This window comes from Oncorhynchus gorbuscha, linkage group LG19 (assembly GCF_021184085.1).
Source record: "Oncorhynchus gorbuscha isolate QuinsamMale2020 ecotype Even-year linkage group LG19, OgorEven_v1.0, whole genome shotgun sequence".
In the NCBI taxonomy this organism is placed as follows: Eukaryota; Metazoa; Chordata; class Actinopteri; order Salmoniformes; family Salmonidae; genus Oncorhynchus; species Oncorhynchus gorbuscha.
The window spans coordinates 5,527,152-5,554,651 of record NC_060191.1 but is presented as its reverse complement, the minus strand read 5'-3'; the positions used below and the strand labels follow the sequence as shown (position 1 = coordinate 5,554,651).

The following is a 27,500-nucleotide window of genomic DNA, read 5'->3' as shown; positions in this document are numbered from 1 at the left end:
CAACATCCCTCATTCCTCTGGCCTTATCCCCTGTTCAACATCCCTTATTCCTCTGGCCTCATCCCCTGTTCAACATCCCTCATTCCTCATTCCTTAGGCCTTATCCCCTGTTCAACATCCCTCATTCCTCTGGCCTTATCCCCTGTTCAACATCCCTCATTCCTCTGGCCTTGTCCCCTGTTCAACATCCCTCATTCCTCTGGCCTTATCCCCTGTTCAACATCCCTCATTCATCAGGCATTATCCCCTGTTCAACATCCCTCATTCCTCATTCCTTAGGCCTCATCCCCTGTTCAACATCCCTCATTCTACAGGCCTCATCCCCTGTTCAACATATCTCATTCCTCAGGCCTCATCCCCTGTTAAACATCCCTCATCCCTCATTCATCAGGCCTTATCCCCTGTTCAACATCCCTCATTCATCAGGCCTCATCCCCTGTTCAACATCCCTCATTCCTCTGGCCTTATCCCCTGTTCAACATCCCTCATTCCTCTGGCCTCATCCCCTGTTCAACATCCCTCATTCCTCAGGCCTCATCCCCTGTTCAACATCCCTCATTCCTCTGGCCTTATCCCCTGTTCAACATCCCTCATTCCTCATTCCTCTGGCCTTATCCCCTGTTCAACATCCCTCATTCCTCATTCCTTAGGCCTCATCCCCTGTTCAACATCCCTCATTCATCAGGCCTCATCCCCTGTTCAACATCCCTCATTCCTCTGGCCATATCCCCTGTTCAACATCCCTCATTCCTCTGGCCTTATCCCCTGTTCAACATCCCTCATTCCTCATTCCTTAGGCTTCATCCCCTGTTCAACATCCCTCATTCCTCATTCCTTAGGCCTTATCCCCTGTTCAACATCCCTCATTCCTCATTCCTTAGGCCTCATCCCCTGTTCAACATCCCTCATTCCTCATTCCTTAGGCCTTATCCCCTGTTCAACATCCCTCATTCCTCATTCCTCTGGCCTTATCCCCTGTTCAACATCCCTCATTCCTCATTCCTCTGGCCTTATCCCCTGTTCAACATCCCTCATTCCTCATTCCTTAGGCCTCATCCCCTGTTCAACATCCCTCATTCATCAGGCCTCATCCCCTGTTCAACATCCCTCATTCCTCTGGCCATATCCCCTGTTCAACATCCCTCATTCATCAGGCCTCATCCCCTGTTCAACATCCCTCATTCCTCATTCCTTAGGCCTTATCCCCTGTTCAAAATCCCTCATTCATCAGGCCTCATTCATCAGGCCTCATCCCCTGTTCAACATCCCTCATTCCTCATTCCTTAGGCCTCATCCCCTGTTCAAGATCCCTCTTTCCACAGGCCTCATTCCCTGTTCAACATCCCTCATTCCTCAGGCCTCATCCTCTGTTCAATATCCCTCATTCCTCAGGCCTCATCCTCTGTTCAAGATCCCTCATTCCTCATTCCTCAGGCCTCATTCCCTGTTCAAGATCCCTCATTCCTCAGGCCTCATTCCCTGTTCAAGATCCCTCATTCCTCATTCCTCAGGCCTCATTCCCTGTTCAAGATCCCTCATTCCTCAGGCCTCATTCCCTGTTCAAGATCCTTCATTCCTCAGGCCTCATTCCCTGTTCAAGATCCCTCATTCCTCAGGCCTCAATTCCTGTTCAAGATCCCTTATTCCTCATTCCTCAGGCCTCATTCCCTGTTCAAGATCCCTCATCCCTCATTCATCAGGCCTCATCCCCTGTTCAACATCCCTCATTCCTCTGGCCTTATCCCCTGTTCAACATCCCTCATTCCTCTGGCCTCATCCCCTGTTCAACATCCCTCATTCCTCAGGCCTCATCCCCTGTTCAACATCCCTCATTCCTCTGGCCTTATCCCCTGTTCAACATCCCTTATTCCTCTGGCCTCATCCCCTGTTCAACATCCCTCATTCCTCATTCCTTAGGCCTCATCCCCTGTTCAACATCCCTCATTCCTCATTCCTTAGGCCTTATCCCCTGTTCAACATCCCTCATTCCTCATTCCTTAGGCCTCATCCCCTGTTCAACATCCCCCATTCATCAGGCCTCATCCCCTGTTCAACATCCCTCATTCCTCTGGCCATATCCCCTGTTCAACATCCCTCATTCCTCTGGCCTTATCCCCTGTTCAACATCCCTCATTCCTCATTCCTTAGGCCTCATCCCCTGTTCAACATCCCTCATTCCTCATTCCTTAGGCCTTATCCCCTGTTCAACATCCCTCATTCCTCATTCCTTAGGCCTCATCCCCTGTTCAACATCCCTCATTCCTCATTCCTTAGGCCTTATCCCCTGTTCAACATCCCTCATTCCTCATTCCTCTGGCCTTATCCCCTGTTCAACATCCCTCATTCCTCATTCCTCTGGCCTTATCCCCTGTTCAACATCCCTCATTCCTCATTCCTTAGGCCTCATCCCCTGTTCAACATCCCTCATTCATCAGGCCTCATCCCCTGTTCAACATCCCTCATTCCTCTGGCCATATCCCCTGTTCAACATCCCTCATTCATCAGGCCTCATCCCCTGTTCAACATCCCTCATTCCTCATTCCTTAGGCCTTATCCCCTGTTCAAAATCCCTCATTCATCAGGCCTCATTCATCAGGCCTCATCCCCTGTTCAACATCCCTCATTCCTCATTCCTCAGGCCTCATCCTCTGTTCAAGATCCCTCATTCCTCAGGCCTCATCCTCTGTTCAAGATCCCTCATTCCTCATTCCTCAGGCCTCATTCCCTGTTCAAGATCCCTCATTCCTCAGGCCTCATTCCCTGTTCAAGATCCCTCATTCCTCATTCCTCAGGCCTCATTCCCTGTTCAAGATCCCTCATTCCTCAGGCCTCATTCCCTGTTCAAGATCCTTCATTCCTCAGGCCTCATTCCCTGTTCAAGATCCCTCATTCCTCAGGCCTCAATTCCTGTTCAAGATCCCTTATTCCTCATTCCTCAGGCCTCATTCCCTGTTCAAGATCCCTCATTCCTCATTCCTCAGGCCTCATCCCCTGTTCAACATCTCTCATTCCTCAGGCCTCATCCCCTGTTCAACATCTCTCATTCCTCAGGCCTCATCCCCTGTTCAACATCCCTCATTCCTCTGGCCTTATCCCCTGTTAAACATCCCTCATTCCTCAGACCTCATCCCCTGTTCAACATTCCTCAGGCCTTATCCCCTGTTCAACATCTCTCATTCCTCAGGCCTCATCCCCTGTTCAACATCCCTCATTCCTCTGGCCTTATCCCCTGTTCAACATCCCTCATTCCTCTGGCCTTATCCCCTGTTCAACATCCCTCATTCCTCTGGCCTTATCCCCTGTTCAACATCCCTCATTCCTCTGGCCTTATCCCCTGTTCAACATCCCTCATTCATCAGGCATTATCCCCTGTTCAACATCCCTCATTCCTCATTCCTTAGGCCTCATCCCCTGTTCAACATCCCTCATTCTACAGGCCTCATCCCCTGTTCAACATCTCTCATTCCTCAGACCTCATCCCCTGTTAAACATCCCTCATCCCTCATTCATCAGGCCTTATCCCCTGTTCAACATCCCTCATTCATCAGGCCTCATCCCCTGTTCAACATCCCTCATTCCTCTGGCCTCATCCCCTGTTCAACATCCCTCATTCCTCAGGCCCAATCCCCTGTTCAACATCCCTCATTCCTCTGGCCTTATCCCCTGTTCAACATCCCTTATTCCTCTGGCCTCATCCCCTGTTCAACATCCCTCATTCCTCATTCCTTAGGCCGTATCCCCTGTTCAACATCCCTCATTCCTCTGGCCTTATCCCCTGTTCAACATCCCTCATTCCTCTGGCCTTATCCCCTGTTCAACATCCCTCATTCCTCTGGCCTTATCCCCTGTTCAACATCCCTCATTCATCAGGCATTATCCCCTGTTCAACATCCCTCATTCCTCATTCCTTAGGCCTCATCCCCTGTTCAACATCCCTCATTCCTTAGGCCTCATCCCCTGTTCAACATCTCTCATTCCTCAGGCCTCATCCCCTGTTAAACATCCCTCATCCCTCATTCATCAGGCCTTATCCCCTGTTCAACATCCCTCATTCATCAGGCCTCATCCCCTGTTCAACATCCCTCATTCCTCTGGCCTTATCCCCTGTTCAACATCCCTCATTCCTCTGGCCTCATCCCCTGTTCAACATCCCTCATTCCTCAGGCCTCATCCCCTGTTCAACATCCCTCATTCCTCTGGCCTTATCCCCTGTTCAACATCCCTTATTCCTCTGGCCTCATCCCCTGTTCAACATCCCTCATTCCTCTGGCCTTATCCCCTGTTCAACATCCCTCATTCCTCATTCCTTAGGCCTTATCCCCTGTTCAACATCCCTCATTCCTCATTCCTTAGGCCTTATCCCCTGTTCAAAATCCCTCATTCATCAGGCCTCATTCATCAGGCCTCATCCCCTGTTCAACATCCCTCATTCCTCATTCCTTAGGCCTCATCCCCTGTTCAAGATCCCTCTTTCCACAGGCCTCATTCCCTGTTCAACATCCCTCATTCCTCAGGCCTCATCCTCTGTTCAATATCCCTCATTCCTCAGGCCTCATCCTCTGTTCAAGATCCCTCATTCCTCATTCCTCAGGCCTCATTCCCTGTTCAAGATCCCTCATTCCTCAGGCCTCATTCCCTGTTCAAGATCCCTCATTCCTCATTCCTCAGGCCTCATTCCCTGTTCAAGATCCCTCATTCCTCAGGCCTCATTCCCTGTTCAAGATCCTTCATTCCTCAGGCCTCATTCCCTGTTCAAGATCCCTCATTCCTCAGGCCTCAATTCCTGTTCAAGATCCCTTATTCCTCATTCCTCAGGCCTCATTCCCTGTTCAAGATCCCTCATTCCTCATTCCTCAGGCCTCATCCCCTGTTCAGGGTCCCTCACTCCTCAGGCCTCATCCCCAGTTCATCTCAGCATAGCATTTGCCCCCGTTACCATCATGACCCAACAAATCATCACCATCTCAGTACCGCACCATATTCCCTCAGCCAGTCCCAATTCATTCCCTACCCCTTCCCCTTGGCCCTAACCCTCCAGTATTTGCAGATCTGTAAGGTGGAAGCAATATGGTGGAAGCTCTAACACAGAACTGCTGATACCTATCCAGACCTTACAGATCTGCAAACATCAAATGGTTAGGACCAAGGGGTAGGTGTAGGGAGCGTCTTGCCTTACCCTTTGCCCTTTGACCTCCATCTTCCCCTTTCTCCTCCCCTCTCCTTTTTACCCCCACCACACCTTAGACCTTTCCCAAGTCTCCCCTCACTCTATATATCCTTCCCCTTCCTCCTCCCCTGTCCTCACTGTCTCCCTTCCTCCTCCCGTCCTCCCTTATCCTCCCCATCTCACGCCCTCCTTCCTCCTCCCCTCCTCCCCTGTCCTCACTGTCTCCCTTCCTCCTCCCGTCCTCCCTTTTCCTCCACATCTCACGCCCTCCTTCCTCCTCCCCTCCTCCCCTGTCCTCACCGTCTCCCTTCCTCCTCCCGTCCTCCCTTATCCTCCCCATCTCACGCCCTCCTTCCTCCTCCCCTCCTCCCCTGTCCTCACTGTCTCTCTTCCTCCTCCCGTCCTCCCTTATCCTCCCCATCTCACGCCCTCCTTCCTCCTCCCCTCCTTCACTGTCCTCACCGTCTCCCTCCCTCCTTCCCCCTCTCGTCCTTCCTTGTCCTCGCCGTTTCCCTCCTTACTCCTCCCTCCCTTGTCCTCACCATCTCCCTCCCTCCTTCATCCTCCCCTCCTCCCCTGTCCTCACCGTCTCCCACCAGCTGCAGCAGGGCCAGGTCGAGGGGGCGTTTCCAGCGGGAGTTCTTGTGCAGGGCGATACCGTAGCCTGTGGTGGCAAATACCTTCCCAGAGCCTATGGTCATCACCTTTGACAAGCAAACATCAATCAATCAATCAAACAACTACTCACTCACTCCCTCACTCACCCAACCAATCAACCAAGCAATACATCACATTTTGTATTGCTATTTTCACAAATGCAATTTTCACAAAGTGACAGCAATCCGCTATCGAGCTGACAATAAAACACAATAAAGGAGTAAATAGATTGAATACATCAAGTCAAACTTGTCTGGTCATCACCTTACAACCCTCGTCTTTCCTGGCCATGTAGTTCAACACAGCTGCATCGTAGATAAAGGCATCCAGCTTCCTGTAGAGAGAGCGGGGGAGTTAAAGAGTTAATAGAACAGGGGGATGGAGTAGAGAAAGAGAAAGGCAAGAGTTGAGAGAGTGAGAGAGAACGGAAGTTAGAACGAGAGAGAGGGAGGAGAGAGAAAGGGAGAAAGTGCTAAAGAGAGTGAAAAGTAAAGAGAGTGAAAGAGAGAGGGGATGGAAGGTGGAGAGAGGATTTATACAGTACTGTGAGAAAAGAGATGGGAGGTGGAGAGAGAAGGATTTATACAGTACTGTGAGAAAAGAGATGGGAGTAGAGAGAGAAGGATTTATACAGTACTGTGAGAAAAGAGATGGGAGGAGAGAGAGAAGGATTTATACAGTATTATGAGTAAAGAGATGGGAGGAGAGAGAGAAGGATTTATACAGTACTGTGAGAAAAGAGATGGGAGGAGAGAGAGAGAAGGATTTATACAGTACTGTGAGTAAAGAGATGGGAGGAGAGAGAGAAGGATTTATACAGTACTGTGAGAAAAGAGATGGGAGGAGAGAGAGAAAAGGATTTATACAGTACTGTGAGAAAGAGATGGGAGGAGAGAGAAGGATTTATACAGTACTGTGAGTAAAGAAATGGGAGGAGAGAGATACGGATTTATACAGTACTGTGAGTAAAGAGATGGGAGGAGAGAGATACGGATTTATACAGTACTGTGAGAAAAGAGATGGGAGGAGAGAGAGAGAAGGATTTATACAGTACTGTGAGAAAAGAGATGGGAGGAGAGAGAGAAGGATTTATACAGTACTGTGAGAGAAGAGATGGGAGGAGAGAGAGAAGGATTTATACAGTACTGTGAGAAAAGAGATGGGTGGAGAGAGAATGATTTATACAGTACTGTGAGAAAAGAGATGGGAGGAGAGAGAAGGATTTATACAGTACTGTGAGAAAAGAGATGGGAGGAGAGAGAGAGAAGGATTTATACAGTACTGTGAGAGAAGAGATGGGAGGAGAGAGAGAGAAGGATTTATACAGTACTGTGAGAAAAGAGATGGGAGGAGAGAGAGAGAAGGATTTATACAGTACTGTGAGAGAAGAGATGGGAGGAGAGAGAGAGAAGGATTTATACAGTACTGTGAGAAAAGAGATGGGAGGAGAGAGAGAGAAGGATTTATACAGTACTGTGAGAGAAGAGATGGGAGGAGAGAGAGAGAATGATTTATACAGTACTGTGAGAAAAGAGATGGGAGGAGAGAGAGAGAAGGATTTATACAGTACGGTGAGAAAAGAGATGGGAGGAGAGAGAAGGATTTATACAGTACTGTGAGAAAAGAGATGGGAGGAGAGAGAGAGAAGGATTTATACAGTACGGTGAGAAAAGAGATGGGAGGAGAGAGAAGGATTTATACAGTACTGTGAGTAAAGAAATGGGAGGAGAGAGAGAAGGATTTATACAGTACTGTGAGAAAAGAGATGGGAGTAGAGAGAGAAGGATTTATACAGTACTGTGAGAAAAGAGATGGGAGGAGAGAGAGAAGGATTTATACAGTATTGTGAGTAAAGAGATGGGAGGAGAGAGAGAAGGATTTATACAGTACTGTGAGAAAAGAGATGGGAGGAGAGAGAGAGAAGGATTTATACAGTACTGTGAGTAAAGAGATGGGAGGAGAGAGAGAAGGATTTATACAGTACTGTGAGAAAAGAGATGGGAGGAGAGAGAGAAAAGGATTTATACAGTACTGTGAGAAAGAGATGGGAGGAGAGAGAAGGATTTATACAGTACTGTGAGTAAAGAGATGGGAGGAGAGAGATACAGATTTATACAGTACTGTGAGTAAAGAGATGGGAGGAGAGAGATACGGATTTATACAGTACTGTGAGAAAAGAGATGGGAGGAGAGAGAGAGAAGGATTTATACAGTACTGTGAGAAAAGAGATGGGAGGAGAGAGAGAAGGATTTATACAGTACTGTGAGAGAAGAGATGGGAGGAGAGAGAGAAGGATTTATACAGTACTGTGAGAAAAGAGATGGGTGGAGAGAGAATGATTTATACAGTACTGTGAGAAAAGAGATGGGAGGAGAGAGAAGGATTTATACAGTACTGTGAGAGAAGAGATGGGAGGAGAGAGAAGGATTTATACAGTATTGTGAGTAAAGAGATGGGAGGAGAGAGAAGGATTTATACAGTACTGTGAGAAAAGAGATGGGAGGAGAGAGAGAGAAGGATTTATACTGTACTGTGAGAAAAGAGATGGGAGGAGAGAGAGAGAAGGATTCATACAGTACTGTGAGAAAAGAGATGGGAGGAGAGAGAAGGATTTATACAGTACTGTGAGAAAAGAGATGGGAGGTGGAGAGAGAAGGATTTATACAGTATTGTGAGTAAAGAGATGGGAGGAGAGAGAAGGATTTATACAGTACTGTGAGAAAAGAGATGGGAGGAGAGAGAGAGAAGGATTTATACAGTACTGTGAGTAAAGAGATGGGAGGAGAGAGAGAAGGATTTATACAGTACTGTGAGAAAAGAGATGGGAGGAGAGAGAGAAAAGGATTTATACAGTACTGTGAGAAAGAGATGGGAGGAGAGAGAAGGATTTATACAGTACTGTGAGTAAAGAGATGGGAGGAGAGAGATACAGATTTATACAGTACTGTGAGTAAAGAGATGGGAGGAGAGAGATACGGATTTATACAGTACTGTGAGAGAAGAGATGGGAGGAGAGAGAGAGAATGATTTATACAGTACTGTGAGAAAAGAGATGGGAGGAGAGAGAGAGAAGGATTTATACAGTACGGTGAGAAAAGAGATGGGAGGAGAGAGAAGGATTTATACAGTACTGTGAGAAAAGAGATGGGAGGAGAGAGAGAGAAGGATTTATACAGTACGGTGAGAAAAGAGATGGGAGGAGAGAGAAGGATTTATACAGTACTGTGAGTAAAGAAATGGGAGGAGAGAGAGAAGGATTTATACAGTACTGTGAGAAAAGAGATGGGAGTAGAGAGAGAAGGATTTATACAGTACTGTGAGAAAAGAGATGGGAGGAGAGAGAGAAGGATTTATACAGTATTGTGAGTAAAGAGATGGGAGGAGAGAGAGAAGGATTTATACAGTACTGTGAGAAAAGAGATGGGAGGAGAGAGAGAGGGAGGATTTATACAGTACTGTGAGTAAAGAGATGGGAGGAGAGAGAGAAGGATTTATACAGTACTGTGAGAAAAGAGATGGGAGGAGAGAGAGAAAAGGATTTATACAGTACTGTGAGAAAGAGATGGGAGGAGAGAGAAGGATTTATACAGTACTGTGAGTAAAGAGATGGGAGGAGAGAGATACAGATTTATACAGTACTGTGAGTAAAGAGATGGGAGGAGAGAGATACGGATTTATACAGTACTGTGAGAAAAGAGATGGGAGGAGAGAGAGAGAAGGATTTATACAGTACTGTGAGAAAAGAGATGGGAGGAGAGAGAGAAGGATTTATACAGTACTGTGAGAGAAGAGATGGGAGGAGAGAGAGAAGGATTTATACAGTACTGTGAGAAAAGAGATGGGTGGAGAGAGAATGATTTATACAGTACTGTGAGAAAAGAGATGGGAGGAGAGAGAAGGATTTATACAGTACTGTGAGAGAAGAGATGGGAGGAGAGAGAAGGATTTATACAGTATTGTGAGTAAAGAGATGGGAGGAGAGAGAAGGATTTATACAGTACTGTGAGAAAAGAGATGGGAGGAGAGAGAGAGAAGGATTTATACTGTACTGTGAGAAAAGAGATGGGAGGAGAGAGAGAGAAGGATTCATACAGTACTGTGAGAAAAGAGATGGGAGGAGAGAGAAGGATTTATACAGTACTGTGAGAAAAGAGATGGGAGGTGGAGAGAGAAGGATTTATACAGTATTGTGAGTAAAGAGATGGGAGGAGAGAGAAGGATTTATACAGTACTGTGAGAAAAGAGATGGGAGGAGAGAGAGAGAAGGATTTATACAGTACTGTGAGTAAAGAGATGGGAGGAGAGAGAGAAGGATTTATACAGTACTGTGAGAAAAGAGATGGGAGGAGAGAGAGAAAAGGATTTATACAGTACTGTGAGAAAGAGATGGGAGGAGAGAGAAGGATTTATACAGTACTGTGAGTAAAGAGATGGGAGGAGAGAGATACAGATTTATACAGTACTGTGAGTAAAGAGATGGGAGGAGAGAGATACGGATTTATACAGTACTGTGAGAAAAGAGATGGGAGGAGAGAGAGAAGGATTTATACAGTACTGTGAGAAAAGAGATGGGAGGAGAGAGAGAAGGATTTATACAGTACTGTGAGAGAAGAGATGGGAGGAGAGAGAGAAGGATTTATACAGTACTGTGAGAAAAGAGATGGGTGGAGAGAGAATGATTTATACAGTACTGTGAGAAAAGAGATGGGAGGAGAGAGAAGGATTTATACAGTACTGTGAGAAAAGAGATGGGAGGAGAGAGAGAGAAGGATTTATACAGTACTGTGAGAGAAGAGATGGGAGGAGAGAGAGAGAAGGATTTATACAGTACTGTGAGAAAAGAGATGGGAGGAGAGAGAGAGAAGGATTTATACAGTACTGTGAGAGAAGAGATGGGAGGAGAGAGAGAGAAGGATTTATACAGTACTGTGAGAAAAGAGATGGGAGGAGAGAGAGAGAAGGATTTATACAGTACTGTGAGAGAAGAGATGGGAGGAGAGAGAGAGAAGGATTTATACAGTACTGTGAGAAAAGAGATGGGAGGAGAGAGAGAGAAGGATTTATACAGTACGGTGAGAAAAGAGATGGGAGGAGAGAGAAGGATTTATGCAGTACTGTGAGTAAAGAAATGGGAGGAGAGAGAGAAGGATTTATACTGTACTGTGAGAAAAGAGATGGGAGGAGAGAGAGAAGGATTCATACAGTACTGTGAGAAAAGAGATGGGAGGAGAGAGAAGGATTTATACAGTACTGTGAGAAAAGAGATGGGAGGAGAGAGAGAAGGATTCATACAGTACTGTGAGAAAAGAGATGGGAGGAGAGAGAAGGATTTATACAGTACTGTGAGAAAAGAGATGGGAGGTGGAGAGAGAAGGATTCATACAGTACTGTGAGAAAAGAGATGGGAGGAGAGAGAAGGATTTATACAGTCCTGTGAGAAAAGAGATGGGAGTAGAGAGAGAGAAGGATTTATACAGTACTGTGAGAAAAGAGATGGGAGGAGAGAGAGAATGATTTATACAGTACTGTGAGGAAAGAGATGGGAGGAGAGAGAGAGAAGGATTTATACAGTACTGTGAGAAAAGAGATGGGAGGAGAGAGAGAGAAGGATTTATACAGTACTGTGAGAAAAGAGATGGGAGGAGAGAGAGAGAAGGATTTATACAGTACTGTGAGAAAGAGATGGGAGGAGAGAGAAGGATTTATACAGTACTGTGAGTAAAGAGATGGGAGGAGAGAGATACAGATTTATACAGTACTGTGAGAAAAGAGATGGGAGGAGAGAGAGAAGGATTTATACAGTACTGTGAGAAAAGAGATGGGAGGAGAGAGAGAAGGATTTATACAGTACTGTGAGTAAAGAGATGGGAGGAGAGAGAGAAGGATTTATATAGTACTGTGAGAAAAGAGATGGGAGGAGAGAGAGAGAGAAGGATTTTTACAGTACTGTGAGAAAAGAGATGGGAGGAGAGAGAAGGATTTATACAGTACTGTGAGAAAAGAGATGGGAGGAGAGAGAAGGATTTATACAGTACTGTGAGTAAAGAGATGGGAGGAGAGAGAGAAGGATTTATACAGTACTGTGAGTAAAGAGATGGGAGGAGAGAGAGAAGGATTTATACAGTACTGTGAGAAAAGAGATGGGAGGAGAGAGAGAGAAGGATTTATACAGTACTGTGAGTAAAGAGATGGGAGGAGAGAGAGAAGGATTTATACAGTACTGTGAGAAAAGAGATGGGAGGAGAGAGAAGGATTTATACAGTACTGTGAGTAAAGAGATGGGAGGAGAGAGATACGGATTTATACAGTACTGTGAGAGAAGAGATGGGAGGAGAGAGAGAAAAGGATTTATACAGTACTGTGAGAAAGAGATGGGAGGAGAGAGATACGGATTTATACAGTACTGTGAGAGAAGAGATGGGAGGAGAGAGAGAAAAGGATTTATACAGTACTGTGAGAAAGAGATGGGAGGAGAGAGAAGGATTTATACAGTACTGTGAGAAAAGAGATGGGAGGAGAGAGAGAGAAGGATTTATACAGTACTGTGAGAAAAGAGATGGGAGGAGAGAGAGAAGGATTTATACAGTACTGTGAGAGAAGAGATGGGAGGAGAGAGAGAAGGATTTATACAGTACTGTGAGAGAAGAGATGGGAGGAGAGAGAGAAGGATTTATACAGTACTGTGAGAAAAGAGATGGGTGGAGAGAGAATGATTTATACAGTACTGTGAGAAAAGAGATGGGAGGAGAGAGAGAGAAGGATTTATACAGTACTGTGAGAAAAGAGATGGGACGAGAGAGAGAGAAGGATTTATACAGTACTGTGAGAGAAGAGATGGGAGGAGAGAGAGAGAAGGATTTATACAGTACTGTGAGAAAAGAGATGGGAGGAGAGAGAGAGACGGATTTATACAGTACTGTGAGAGAAGAGATGGGAGGAGAGAGAGAGAAGGATTTTTACAGTACTGTGAGAAAAGAGATGGGAGGAGAGAGAGAGAAGGATTTATACAGTATGGTGAGAAAAGAGATGGGAGGAGAGAGAAGGATTTATACAGTACTGTGAGTAAAGAAATGGGAGGAGAGAGAGAAGGATTTATACTGTACTGTGAGAAAAGAGATGGGAGGAGAGAGAGAAGGATTCATACAGTACTGTGAGAAAAGAGATGGGAGGAGAGAGAGAAGGATTTATACAGTACTGTGAGAAAAGAGATGGGAGGAGAGAGAGAAGGATTCATACAGTACTGTGAGAAAAGAGATGGGATGAGAGAGAGAAGGATTTATACAGTACTGTGAGTAAAGAGATGGGAGGAGAGAGAAGGATTTATACAGTACTGTGAGAAAAGAGATGGGAGGTAGAGAGAGAAGGATTTATACAGTACTGTGAGAAAAGAGATGGGAGGAGAGAGAGAAGGATTTATACAGTACCGTGAGAAAAGAGATGGGAGGAGAGAGAGAAGGATTTATACAGTACTGTGAGAAAAGAGATGGGAGGAGAGAGAGAGAAGGATTTATACAGTATGGTGAGAAAAGAGATGGGAGGAGAGAGAAGGATTTATACAGTACTGTGAGTAAAGAAATGGGAGGAGAGAGAGAAGGATTTATACTGTACTGTGAGAAAAGAGATGGGAGGAGAGAGAGAAGGATTCATACAGTACTGTGAGAAAAGAGATGGGAGGAGAGAGAGAAGGATTTATACAGTACTGTGAGAGAAGAGATGGGAGGAGAGAGAGAAGGATTTATACAGTACTGTGAGAGAAGAGATGGGAGGAGAGAGAGAAAAGGATTTATACAGTACTGTGAGAAAAGAGATGGGAGGAGAGAGAGAAGGATTCATACAGTACTGTGAGAAAAGAGATGGGAGGAGAGAGAGAGAAGGATTTATACAGTACTGTGAGAAAAGAGATGGGAGGAGAGAGAGAAGGATTCATACAGTACTGTGAGAAAAGAGATGGGAGGAGAGAGAGAAGGATTTATACAGTACTGTGAGTAAAGAGATGGGAGGAGAGAGAAGGATTTATACAGTACTGTGAGAAAAGAGATGGGAGGAGAGAGAAGGATTTATACAGTACTGTGAGTAAAGAGATGGGAGGAGAGAGAAGGATTTATACAGTACTGTGAGAAAAGAGATGGGAGGAGAGAGAGAAGGATTTATACAGTACTGTGAGTAAAGAGATGGGAGGAGAGAGAAGGATTCATACAGTACTGTGAGAAAAGAGATGGGAGGAGAGAGAGAAGGATTTATACAGTACTGTGAGTAAAGAGATGGGAGGAGAGAGAAGGATTTATACAGTACTGTGAGAAAAGAGATGGGAGGAGAGAGAAGGATTTATACAGTACTGTGAGAAAAGAGAATGGAGGTGGAGAGAGAAGGATTTATACAGTACTGTGAGTAAAGAGATGGGAGGAGAGAGAAGGATTTATACAGTACTGTGAGAAAAGAGATGGGAGGTGGAGAGAGAAGGATTTATACAGTACTGTGAGTAAAGAGATGGGAGGAGAGAGAAGGATTTATACAGTACTGTGAGAAAAGAGATGGGAGGAGAGAGAGAGAAGGATTCATACAGTACTGTGAGTAAAGAGATGGGAGGAGAGAGAAGGATTTATACAGTACTGTGAGAAAAGAGATGGGAGGAGAGAGAGAGAAGGATTCATACAGTACTGTGAGTAAAGAGATGGGAGGAGAGAGAAGGATTTATACAGTACTGTGAGAAAAGAGATGGGAGGTGGAGAGAGAAGGATTCATACAGTACTGTGAGAAAAGAGATGGGAGGAGAGAGAAGGATTTATACAGTACTGTGAGTAAAGAAATGGGAGGAGAGAGAGAAGGATTTATACTGTACTGTGAGAAAAGAGATGGGAGGAGAGAGAGAAGGATTTATACTGTACTGTGAGAAAAGAGATGGGAGGAGAGAGAGAAGGATTTATACAGTACTGTGAGAAAAGAGATGGGAGGAGAGAGAGAGAAGGATTTATACAGTACTGTGAGAAAAGAGATGGGAGGAGAGAGAAGGATTTATACAGTACTGTGAGTAAAGAAATGGGAGGAGAGAGAGAAGGATTTATACTGTACTGTGAGAAAAGAGATGGGAGGAGAGAGAGAAGGATTTATACAGTACTGTGAGAAAAGAGATGGGAGGAGAGAGAGAGAAGGATTTATACAGTACTGTGAGAAAAGAGATGGGAGGAGAGAGAGAAGGATTTATACAGTACTGTGAGTAAAGAAATGGGAGGAGAGAGAGAAGGATATATACTGTACTGTGAGAAAAGAGATGGGAGGAGAGAGAGAAGGATTTATACAGTACTGTGAGAAAAGAGATGGGAGGAGAGAGAGAAGGATTTATACAGTACTGTGAGAAAAGAGATGGGAGGTGGAGAGAGAATGATTTATATAGTACTGTGAGTAAAGAGATGGGAGGAGAGAGAATTATTTATACAGAACTGTGAGAAAAGAGATGGGAGGAGAGAGATAATTATTTATACAGTACTGTGAGAGAAGAGATGGGAGCAGAGAGAGAAGGATTTATACAGTACTGTGAGAGAAGAGATGGGAGGAGAGAGAGAAGGATTTATACAGTACTGTGAGAGAAGAGATGGGAGGAGAGAGAGAAGGATTTATACAGTACTGTGAGAAAAGAGATGGGTGGAGAGAGAATGATTTATACAGTACTGTGAGAAAAGAGATGGGAGGAGAGAGAGAGAAGGATTTATACAGTACTGTGAGAAAAGAGATGGGAGGAGAGAGAGAGAAGGATTTATACAGTACTGTGAGAAAAGAGATGGGAGGAGAGAGAGAGAAGGATTTATACAGTACTGTGAGAAAAGAGATGGGAGGAGAGAGAAGGATTTATACAGTACTGTGAGTAAAGAAATGGGAGGAGAGAGAGAAGGATTTATACTGTACTGTGAGAAAAGAGATGGGAGGAGAGAGAGAATGATTTATATAGTACTGTGAGTAAAGAGATGGGAGGAGAGAGAGAAGGTTTTATACAGTACTGTGAGAAAAGAGATGGGAGGTGGAGAGAGAATGATTTATATAGTACTGTGAGTAAAGAGATGGGAGGAGAGAGAATTATTTATACAGAACTGTGAGAAAAGAGATGGGAGGAGAGAGAGAATTATTTATACAGTACTGTGAGAGAAGAGATGGGAGCAGAGAGAGAAGGATTTATACAGTACTGTGAGAGAAGAGATGGGAGGAGAGAGAGAAGGATTTATACAGTACTGTGAGAGAAGAGATGGGAGGAGAGAGAGAAGGATGTATACAGTACTGTGAGAAAAGAGATGGGTGGAGAGAGAATGATTTATACAGTACTGTGAGAAAAGAGATGGGAGGAGAGAGAGAGAAGGATTTATACAGTACTGTGAGAAAAGAGATGGGAGGAGTGTTAGAGCCGATTTGGACATATTTGTATAAAAGACCGAACATATGGAGCTCCATGTATATTTGTGTAAATATATTAAATATGAATGTAAATGATGAAATATTAGGTACGTACCTTTATGATTTATATTTACCCGATTGAGATATATTAATTTGTTGTTAGTGTAACTCGGACATTTGGCCCCCCCTCTTGCCTGTTCATTGTATTGTGTTAATTTTGTTAGGATAAAGGCAGGAAGTTGGGCCTTCAGGAGAGGGAGTCCTTGCTAGAAGCGGGAGCGGTATAGTTTTTTGACCATACAGACATACAGGTCATAATATGTATTTTCCATATCAAGTATTTTGTGCTTTAAGTTGATTGGAGACTCATTTATTTGTTAGATATAAGAAGAATAAACATTTTTGTTGCACCATATCCCTGGATGTCATGGAATGTTTGGCCGTTTGGAAACCTTGAGTGTGGACTGTATGCGTACCAAACAACCCCGCTTCAGGCTTGGGCAGTGGCTATGGTAAAGACGAAAGGAAGCCACTACAATCAAGTCAAAAAACTCCGCGAAGGATTACTATCGGAAGGAAATCTCCGGTTCGGACACACGCTGGATATTGTTCTATTTGTAATTGCATCCGGATCGTAAGGACAGCTCGCTTGGAAGGATTTGAACTCCTAGAATTCGCCAGCCGTGAGTAACCACTGCGAATGAATGAGCTGCCCTGTTCAATGCGATCATTTGATCATGCATATTATGGAAGCGCAAATGTGCTTTTAATTGGAATGTTTGATAAACTTGGGAATGGAATTCAAAACACAGCGTTGTGAAAACAATTAAGATGTTTAAGTTTGGGAAACACTGAGATCCTACACACAATGTAGCCTAATCTTATGTCTAATATCTGGCCTAACGTGGAAATGCAATGCATCAACGCAACAAATTGCAATCTAAGGATCTGAAGATACTGCGTGTTTAAACTTCATTAAAGGGACAACTTATAATGGGATGAAATGTTTAAAACTCATCTAAAATGCCGAACTTGCACATGTTCAATTCAAAATGGGTCAATATGCTGAAATGGAGGACTGTGTTTTAAAGCATTAAAGGAGGTCTAAAGGGGCATTACGTTTAACAATCAAAAACCAACAACTGTGTCATTGTAAATTGAGTGAACTAAAAGTGAATGATGGAGGATGAAATCCCAAATAAGACTCCACTGGAGAGGGCAGAGGAGCATCTAAATTCACTCTATGCAGCCCGGAGAGGCAAACTTGGAGTGTGTACACGCAAAATGAATGAAATAAAAGCCCTTCTTGTTGATGGAGGAAACATTGAAACTGTGGATGAGAGTCTTGAAGCATTTCATGCTTTTCTCAATGACTTTAAGAATGCTCATGATTCTGTGCTAGAGCTGGTCACAGAGGAGGAACACGAACAGGAGAGCATTAACTATTATCAACCAAGAATGAGAACTTATGAACATTTCCTGAAAGAGGTGGAAATATGGAAAAAAGCTGAAATCGAGCCACAAACGCTCATTGAACCACACGACAGCATTTCCAATGTGTCAAAAACATCAAGTAAAACAAAGTCTTCTAAAACTGCTTCCTCAGTGTCCTCTGCACGCCTAAAAGCTGAGGCAGAACGAGCAGCTCTACTAGCTCGCCAAGCATCATTACAGGACAAGCATGCATTGGAACTGGAGAAAGCTCAACTGGAACAACAGAAAGCTCAACTGGAACAACAGAAAGCTCAACTGAATGTTAGGATGGAAAAAATGGCACTGGAAACGGACATAGCAGCATATAATGCCAAACTGAAGGTTCTGGAGAGTGTTGAGTCAACTTCTCAATCCCATTCTGTGGCAGCCCATTTTCTAAGCCAAGAAGATGGAATGAACTCTTATTATGAGAACCAGGAACCCGAGGTCTATAAGGAACCTGAACCATCACCTGTTGCATTTTCTGCATTAGGTGCAGTTCCAAAGACCCCACTACAAAGAGTTTTACAACAACCGACCACAAAGCCATCAAAACCTATTCAGAAAACAGTCATAAACCACACCCTTCAGCAGCCAACATCGAGGTCTAGCAATCAACACAGAATCAACACTGCGGGTATCAGCCATAATACCAGCCATGATAACCTCACTACTGTCATGCAAAGGCAGAATGAAATTGCTGACCTCCTTGTACTACAGCACAAACAGGCCACACTCCCTGTTAGGGAGATACCCATGTTTGACGGTGATCCTCTAAACTTTAGGCCATTTATGCGTGCATTTGAGCATGGAATAGAAGATAAGACAAGCAGTCACCAGGATAGGCTCTATTACCTGGAACAGTACACCTCTGGTCAGCCCAAGGATCTGGTCCGTAGTTGTCTGCATATGGAAGCCAGAAGAGGCTATGCAGAGGCCAAGAGGTTGTTAAAGGAACACTTTGGCAATGAAATCAAAGTCACCACTGCTTATATGGAAAAAGCTTGGAACTGGATACACATCAAACCGGATGATGGAAAGGGACTGGGTGGCTATGCACTCTATCTTAGAGGATGCTGTAACGCTATGCAAGACCTACAGAACATGGAAGAGCTTAATCTTCCCTCCAACATAAAGTTGATCATGTCAAAACTTCCTTACAAACTAAGGGAAAAATGGAGGTCTACGGCATGTGATATTTTAGAGAGAAGCCACCTGAGGGCCCAGTTCAGTGACCTTGTGACGTTCATGGAAAAACAGGCCAAAATACTGCAGGATCCGTTGTACGGAGATATCCAAGATCCCCTGACCAACAAAAGGTTTTTTAAAACCAAAACAGAAGCTGTCTTTAAACAGCAGTTCAAATCCAAGAGTAGGGGAAGCAGCTTTGCCACTGCAGTAGATGTAGTGGCAGATTGTAACTCGGAAAAACCTCTAAAAGAACAAACATTCAAAATCAAGAAACCAGGCACCTACCCTTCTGATGCTCCCAGTATCTCATGTGTATTTTGCACTGGTGAGCATTTCCTGGTCGACTGCCAACAGGTGAAGGCACAGCCACACGAAGCCAAGGTTGAGTTTCTGAGATCAAAAGGCCTTTGTTTTGGCTGTTTGATGAGAGGACACTTAAGCAAAGAATGTAAAAGAAGGATGACCTGTCAGAAATGTCAAAGAAGGCACCCCACTATCCTGCACATTGAAGGAAGAGAGAGATTTAGATCTCTGAAGGCAGATACGAGGGGTGTAGCAGTAAAGCGGGAGGAGACTGTCAGCAGTGTTCTTGTTTCACTGGAAGCTGGTGAAGATACCGGGGCCGGTACAGATTGTGCACTTGCGATTGTGCCAGTTCAAGTAAAGATGGCAAATGGAAGCAAGTCTACGTTAACCTATGCATTTCTCGATTCTGGTAGCTCAGCAACATTTTGTACGGAGAGACTCATGAGGCAGATGCAAGCTAAAGGCAGTGAGACTGAAATTCTGCTACGCACAATGGGGCAGGAGAGTCCTACCAAGAGCTTTGAAATATCTGGATTAGAGATTGGCAATGTGGAAGGTGACACATTTCTTGCATTACCAAAGGTCTACACCCAAAATAAGATCCCAGTGACAAGAGAGAACATTCCCACTCAGAAAGATCTCAAAAGGTGGCCATACCTGAAAGAAGTTCAGTTGAAGGAAATTGACGCCGACGTCGAACTCCTGATTGGCGTAAATGCTCCGAAGGCAATGGAACCCTGGAAAATCATAAATAGCCAAGGCAACGGACCGTATGCAGTGAAAACTCTCTTTGGATGGGTGATGAACGGCCCTCTTAACAATTGTACCATGGCAGAAGAATCTGGGCATCCTACGGTGATGGCCAATCGTATCTCAATTGCCGACCTGGGGGTTCTTCTTGTAAATCAGTACAACCATGACTTCCCTGAGAGAGGGTATGAAGAGAAAAGTGAGATGTCAGCTGAGGATCGTAGGTTTATGGAGATCGTATCAAGCTCCATAACCCTCAAAGACCATCACTACTACTTACCGTTGCCCTTTCGCAAAACAGATGTAGTCCTGCCAAACAATCGTGACATGGCAAAGCAGCGGGCTCTAAATATTATCATTAAGTTCAAGAAGGATAAAGGTTACGCTGCAGAGTACAAAGGCTTCATGGAAGAGATGATAACAAAAGGTTACGCCGAGAAGGTACCACAAGAACAGCTCCTCAGAGAGAAAGGCAAGGTATGGTACATACCACACCATGGCGTTCACCATAAGCGCAAAGGAACGATACGAGTAGTGTTTGACTGTTCATCATCCTATAAAGGTATATCTCTTAACAGTGAACTCCTTCAAGGCCCCGACCTGGCAAACACGCTTATAGGAGTCTTGCTAAGATTTCGGCAAGAGCACATTGCCATGATGGCAGACATCGAAGGAATGTTCCATCAAGTACGTGTCCATGAAGATTACTTAGACTTCCTGCGATTCCTATGGTGGCCGGATGGTGATACTAACAAAAGATTGGAGGAGTACAGAATGACGGTACATCTTTTTGGTGCTATATCCTCTCCAAGTTGTGCAAACTTTGCACTGCGAAGGACTGCAGAAGACAACTGTGAGAGGTACGATGAAGAGGTAATTCAAACAGTCAAGTCCAACTTCTATGTTGATGACTGCCTCAAGTCAGTGGCCACAGAAGAACAAGCCATAGCTCTCACGAAAAACCTCAGGGATGTGTGCTCTCAGGGTGGGTTCAAATTGACCAAGTGGGTCAGCAACAGCCGCACTGTGCTGGCTTCTATCCCTGATGAACACAAAGCCAAGCAGATAAAAGAACTGGACCTGGACAGAGAAAAGCTGCCTGTTGAAAGAGCACGTGGAATCCGATGGAACATTGAAAGTGATGCATTTACCTTCCGAGTCACTGTCAAGAACAGACCCCTTACAAGAAGAGGTATTCTCTCAACTGTCAGCTCTATTTATGATCCATTAGGTTTCCTCGCCCCATTTGTATTAAAGGCAAAGCAAATTCTTCAAGTGCTCTGCAAGCTGAAGTGTGGATGGGACGAAGTCATCCCTGAAGAACACTCTATTTCATGGCAGAGATGGCTCTCAGAGCTGGACCAGCTCTCCAGATTCCAGATAGACAGGTGTATGATGCCTGAGAACTTTGGTCAAGTCAAGACTGCACAGCTGCATCACTTCGGTGATGCAAGTGAACAAGGTTATGGCACGGCAAGTTACCTTAGGTTCACAAACGGTATGGAAAAGGTTCACATTGCATTCATACTGGGGAAATCAAGGGTGACTCCACTCAAGCAGATGACAATCCCCAGACTGGAACTTGCTGCAGCAACACTGGCAGTGCGAGTGGACAGGATGTTAAGATTGGAGCTCCAGATTGAACTTGAGGAGTCAACTTTTTGGACGGACAGCCAGTCTGTGCTAAAATACATCCGCAATGATACCAAGAGATTCCATACCTTTGTGGCTAATAGGGTTGCTATGATCCGTGACCTATCGAAAGCAAAACAGTGGAGATATTTGAACTCAAAACACAACCCAGCCGATGATGCCTCAAGAGGATTACATGTTGAAATGTTCCTGAACTCAAAGAGATGGCGTAAAGGACCAGAATTCCTGGAGAAAACAGAAACTCAATGGCCGAAAGTCCCCGAGGAGATTGGCTCCATCCCTCCGGATGATCCAGAGGTGAGAAAAGACGTAATCATAAACCATACAAGTGTGGAAGAAAAGAGTCCAACCAGCAAACTGATTGAGTACTATTCAACATGGAACAGCTTGAAGAAAGCAGTTGCCTGGATGCTGAAACTGAAGAAACGTCTCCTACAGTTAAGCCAGAAAAGGAAAATTCTCACTCAAACCGATCCAAGACCAGATCAGAGTCTGACAAACTCACTGAAGGAACAAATTGACAAGTTCAAACTGACGTTTGGAAAAGAAAGCCTGTCTGTGGACGACCTAGATGAAGCAGAAAAGGTCATCATTCGATTTGAACAACGGCATCACTTTAAACAAGAAATTGCACTAGTTGTGAAAGGAAAACAATGTGCCAAGAGAAGTGGCTCAATCTGTAAGCTTGATCCAATTGTAGACAATGGGATTCTGAGAGTAGGAGGAAGGTTAAGCAAAGCTGCTATGCCTACGGAACTAAAGAATCCTATGATCCTGCCCAAAGACTCTTACATCTCTAGACTGATCTTACTCCACATCCATGAGCAGGTTGGCCACTCTGGGAGAGGTCACATGCTTTCTAGACTTCGCCAGCGATATTGGATACCCTGTGCCAACTCTTTAGCAAGGAAGATCCTTAAGAGCTGTGTCTTTTGCAGGCGGATGCAAGCTAGAGCTGGAGAACAGAAGATGGCCGACCTTCCACAAGATCGGGTGTCACCTGATTTTCCGCCTTTCACCCATGTGGGCATAGATTACTTCGGCCCCATAGAGGTGAAGCGAGGCCGCGTTCATGTGAAGCATTATGGTGTGATCTTTACTTGCCTCGTGAGTCGAGCTGTCCATCTAGAAGTTGCTAGTTATCTGGATACTGATTCCTGCATCAATGCCCTGCGCAGGTTCATCTGTCGAAGGGGCCCAGTAACAAGTATCAGAACAGACAATGGCACCAACTTTGTTGGAACACACAGAGAGCTAGGAGAAGCTATGAAAGAGCTGGATCACAACAAGATTCAAAAAGAATTACTGAAGGAAGGAGTGACATGGTCATTCAACCCTCCCTCTGGAGCCCACCATGGGGGGTATGGGAGAGGTTGATCCGACTGGTGAAAAAGATCCTCTATTCAGTCCTTAAAGAGCAAGTACTGGATGATGAGTCTTTGCAGACAGCCTTGTGTGAAGTTGAGGCGATTATGAACGACAGACCAATCACTACTGTAACAAATGACCCTAATGATCTAGAACCCCTGACTCCGAACCATCTGCTTCATCTGAAAGCTAAGCCAGTCCTGCCACCAGGACTATTCCAGAGAAGCGACCTATACTCACGAAGGAGATGGAAGCAAGTACAATATATCACTGAGCTCTTCTGGAAGAGATGGATCAGGGAGTATCTTCCACTTATGCAGGAGCGGAACAAGTGGAACAAAACTAAGAGAAACTTCAGTCCTGGTGACCTCGTGGTCATCGTCGATGACACCGCCCCAAGGAACTCTTGGCTAATGGGGCGTGTGGTGGAGGCTTTGCCAGGGGCCAAAGGTCTTGTCCGGAGCGTCATGGTTAAGACTAAGACCAATATCTTACAGAGACCTATCAATAAACTCTGTCTGCTCCTTGAGGCGACGGAGTGACACACACACACACACACACAGTGCTCCATCTTAGAATCACGTGCACCTCTGATTCGTTGATGTCGTACTCTTACATTCTTTGATGTCATACATTTTTGGATGTCAAACTCTTGACATTTTTCGAAGTTGAACACCTTACACTTCAACTCAGACTGAGATCTATGGACTATTTTCCTATATGGTACCTTGTATATTTGTATATAGCTATAAACTGTAATAGTGCTCTGGTATAGAATGTTTTGTGTATTGGCTCTATGTTTGAATATTAAGTAATTGTTGTGCATTCAGTGCAGTCAACAATTAGGGGCCGGTATGTTAGAGCCGATTTGGACATATTTGTATAAAAGACCGAACATATGGAGCTCCATGTATATTTGTGTAAATATATTAAATATGAATGTAAATGATGAAATATTAGGTACGTACCTTTATGATTTATATTTACCCGATTGAGATATATTAATTTGTTGTTAGTGTAACTCGGACATTTGGCCCCCCCTCTTGCCTGTTCATTGTATTGTGTTAATTTTGTTAGGATAAAGGCAGGAAGTTGGGCCTTCAGGAGAGGGAGTCCTTGCTAGACGCGGGAGCGGTATAGTTTTTTGACCATACAGACATACAGGTCATAATATGTATTTTCCATATCAAGTATTTTGTGCTTTAAGTTGATTGGAGACTCATTTATTTGTTAGATATAAGAAGAATAAACATTTTTGTTGCACCATATCCCTGGATGTCATGGAATGTTTGGCCGTTTGGAAACCTTGAGTGTGGACTGTATGCGTACCAAACAACCCCGCTTCCGGCTTGGGCAGTGGCTATGGTAAAGACGAAAGGAAGCCACTACAAGGAGAGAGAGAGAATGATTTATACAGTACTGTGAGAAAAGAGATGGGAGGAGAGAGAGAGAATGATTTATACAGTACTGTGAGTAAAGAGATGGGAGGAGAGAGAGAAGGATTTATACAGTACTGTGAGAAAAGAGATGGGAGGAGAGAGAGAGAATGATTTATACAGTACTGTGAGTAAAGAGATGGGAGGAGAGATAATTATTTATACAGAACTGTGAGAAAAGAGATGGGAGGAGAGAGAGAATTATTTATACAGTACTGTGAGAGAAGAGATGGGAGGAGAGAGAAGGATTTATACAGTACTGTGAGAGAAGAGATGGGAGGAGAGAGAAGGATTTATACAGTACTGTGAGAAAAGAGATGGGAGGAGAGAGAGGATTTATACAGTACTGTGAGAAAAGAGATGGGAGGAGAGAGAGGATTTATAGAGTACTGTGAGAAAAGAGATGGGAGGAGAGAGAGAGAAGGATTTATACAGTACTGTGAGAAAAGAGATGGGAGGAGAGAGAGAAGGATTTATACAGTACTGTGAGTAAAGAGATGGGAGGAGAGAGAGAAGGATTTATACAGTACTGTGAGTAAAGAGATGGGAGGTAGAGAGAGAATGAAGGAAGATTTACACACTTCAGGGGCAAAAGACACATAGGGGAGAGAGATAGAGAATGATGAGGATTATAAAGTTTAAGCACAAACACACCGAGAGAACACACAGGGGAGGAAATAACCAGAGAGAGAGAGAGAGAGGGTTGGTGGGTGTGTGGGCATATATTAAAGAAAGGAAAGTTTAAAAAATGATGGAGATAAAGAGAGGCTGAGGTAGAGCGAAAGAGAAAGAGAGAAGAGGGGTGAGAGAAGAAGACAGAGGGAGCGACAGAGAACATCTCATTCCCAGCACATTAACAGTGTTCTGTAAATGGGGTGGCGAGGCAATCGGGGAGAGATGATGACAGGGGCTTTGTGACAGTAAACTGTAAGGATTATACAACCCATCACACATATGATGCAGATTTAACAAGAGAAGAAGAGATGATGATGGAAAAGAGGAGAGGTATGCAGAGAGAAGGAGAGGAGGGTGGAGAGGAGAGGGATGCAGAGAGAAGGAGATGAGGGTGGAGAGGAGAGGGATGCAGAGAGAAGGAGAGGAGAGTGGAGAGGAGAGGGATGGGTAGAGGAGAGGGATGCAGAGAGAAGGAGAGGAGAGTGGAGAGGAGAGGGATGCAGAGAGAAGGAGAGGAGAGTGGAGAGGAGAGGGATGCAGAGAGAAGGAGATGAGAGTGTAGAGGAGAGGGATGGGTAGAGGAGAGGGATGCAGAGAGAAGGAGAGGAGAGTGGAGAGGAGAGGGATGCAGAGAGAAGGAGAGGAGAGTGGAGAGGAGAGGGATGGGTAGAGGAGAGGGATGCAGAGAGAAGGAGAGGAGAGTGGAGAGGAGAGGGATGCAGAGAGAAGGAGAGGAGAGTGGAGAGGAGAGGGATGCAGAGAGAAGGAGATGAGAGTGTAGAGGGGAGGGATGGGTAGAGGAGAGGGATGCAGAGAGAAGGAGAGGAGAGTGGAGAGGAGAGGGATGCAGAGAGAAGGAGAGGAGAGTGGAGAGGAGAGGGATGCAGAGAGAAGGAGAGGAGAGTGTAGAGGGGAGGGATGGGTAGAGGAGAGGGATGCAGAGAGAAGGAGAGGAGAGTGTAGAGGGGAGGGATGGGTAGAGGAGAGGGATGCAGAGAGAAGGAGAGGAGAGTGGAGAGGAGAGGGATGCAGAGAGAAGGAGAGGAGAGTGTAGAGGAGAGGGATGGGTAGAGGAGAGGGATGCAGAGAGAAGGAGATGAGGGTGGAGAGGAGAGGGATGCAGAGAGAAGGAGAGGAGAGTGGAGAGGAGAGGGATGGGTAGAGGAGAGGGATGCAGAGAGAAGGAGAGGGAGAGTGGAGAGGAGAGGGATGCAGAGAGAAGGAGAGGAGAGTGGAGAGGAGAGGGATGCAGAGAGAAGGAGATGAGAGTGTAGAGGGGAGGGATGGGTAGAGGAGAGGGATGCAGAGAGAAGGAGAGGAGAGTGGAGAGGAGAGGGATGCAGAGAGAAGGAGAGGAGAGTGGAGAGGAGAGGGATGCAGAGAGAAGGAGAGGAGAGTGGAGAGGAGAGGGATGGGTAGAGGAGAGGGATGCAGAGAGAAGGAGAGGAGAGTGGAGAGGAGAGGGATGGGTAGAGGAGAGGGATGCAGAGAGAAGGAGAGGAGAGTGGAGAGGAGAGGGATGCAGAGAGAAGGAGAGGAGAGTGGAGAGGAGAGGGATGCAGAGAGAAGGAGAGGAGAGTGGAGAGGAGAGGGATGCAGAGAGAAGGAGATGAGAGTGTAGAGGGGAGGGATGGGTAGAGGAGAGGGATGCAGAGAGAAGGAGAGGAGAGTGGAGAGGAGAGGGATGCAGAGAGAAGGAGATGAGAGTGTAGAGGGAGGGATGGGTAGAGGAGAGGGATGCAGAGAGAAGGAGAGGAGAGTGTAGAGGGGAGGGATGGGTAGAGGAGAGGGATGCAGAGAGAAGGAGAGGAGGGTGGAGAGGAGAGGGATGCAGAGAGAAGGAGATGAGAGTGTAGAGGGGAGGGTTGGGTAGAGGAGAGGGATGCAGAGAGAAGGAGATGAGAGTGGAGAGGAGAGGGATGCAGAGAGAAGGAGATGAGAGTGTAGAGGGGAGGGATGGGTAGAGGAGAGGGATGCAGAGAGAAGGAGAGGAGAGTGTAGAGGGGAGGGATGGGTAGAGGAGAGGGATGCAGAGAGAAGGAGAGGAGGGTGGAGAGGAGAGGGATGCAGAGAGAAGGAGATGAGAGTGGAGAGGAGAGGGATGCAGAGAGAAGGAGATGAGAGTGTAGAGGGGAGGGATGGGTAGAGGAGAGGGATGCAGAGAGAAGGAGAGGAGAGTGGAGAGGAGAGGGATGCAGAGAGAAGGAGAGGAGAGTGTAGAGGGGAGGGTTGGGTAGAGGAGAGGGATGCAGAGAGAAGGAGAGGAGAGTGTAGAGGGGAGGGATGGGTAGAGGAGAGGGATGCAGAGAGAAGGAGAGGAGAGTGTAGAGGGGAGGGTTGGGTAGAGGAGAGGGATGCAGAGAGAAGGAGAGGAGAGTGGAGAGGGGAGGGATGGGTAGAGGAGAGGGATGCAGAGAGAAGGAGAGGAGAGTGGAGAGGAGAGG

The 27,500-nt window shown here is 45.4% G+C and overlaps 1 protein-coding gene across 1 annotated transcript in view; it reads right to left on the bottom strand.

The window, feature by feature from the left end:
• The window catches only part of LOC124005944 (glutamate receptor ionotropic, NMDA 2D-like), a 190,147-nt gene that overhangs the window by 65,843 nt on the left and 96,804 nt on the right, over window positions 1-27,500 (bottom strand). Inside the window, exons 12-13 of the mRNA XM_046315590.1 lie at window positions 6,089-6,158; window positions 5,754-5,871 (exon numbers count right to left, since the gene is read on the bottom strand). Of these exons, the coding sequence (XP_046171546.1) occupies window positions 5,754-5,871; window positions 6,089-6,158 (188 nt within the window). The remainder of the gene's footprint in view (window positions 1-5,753; window positions 5,872-6,088; window positions 6,159-27,500) is intronic.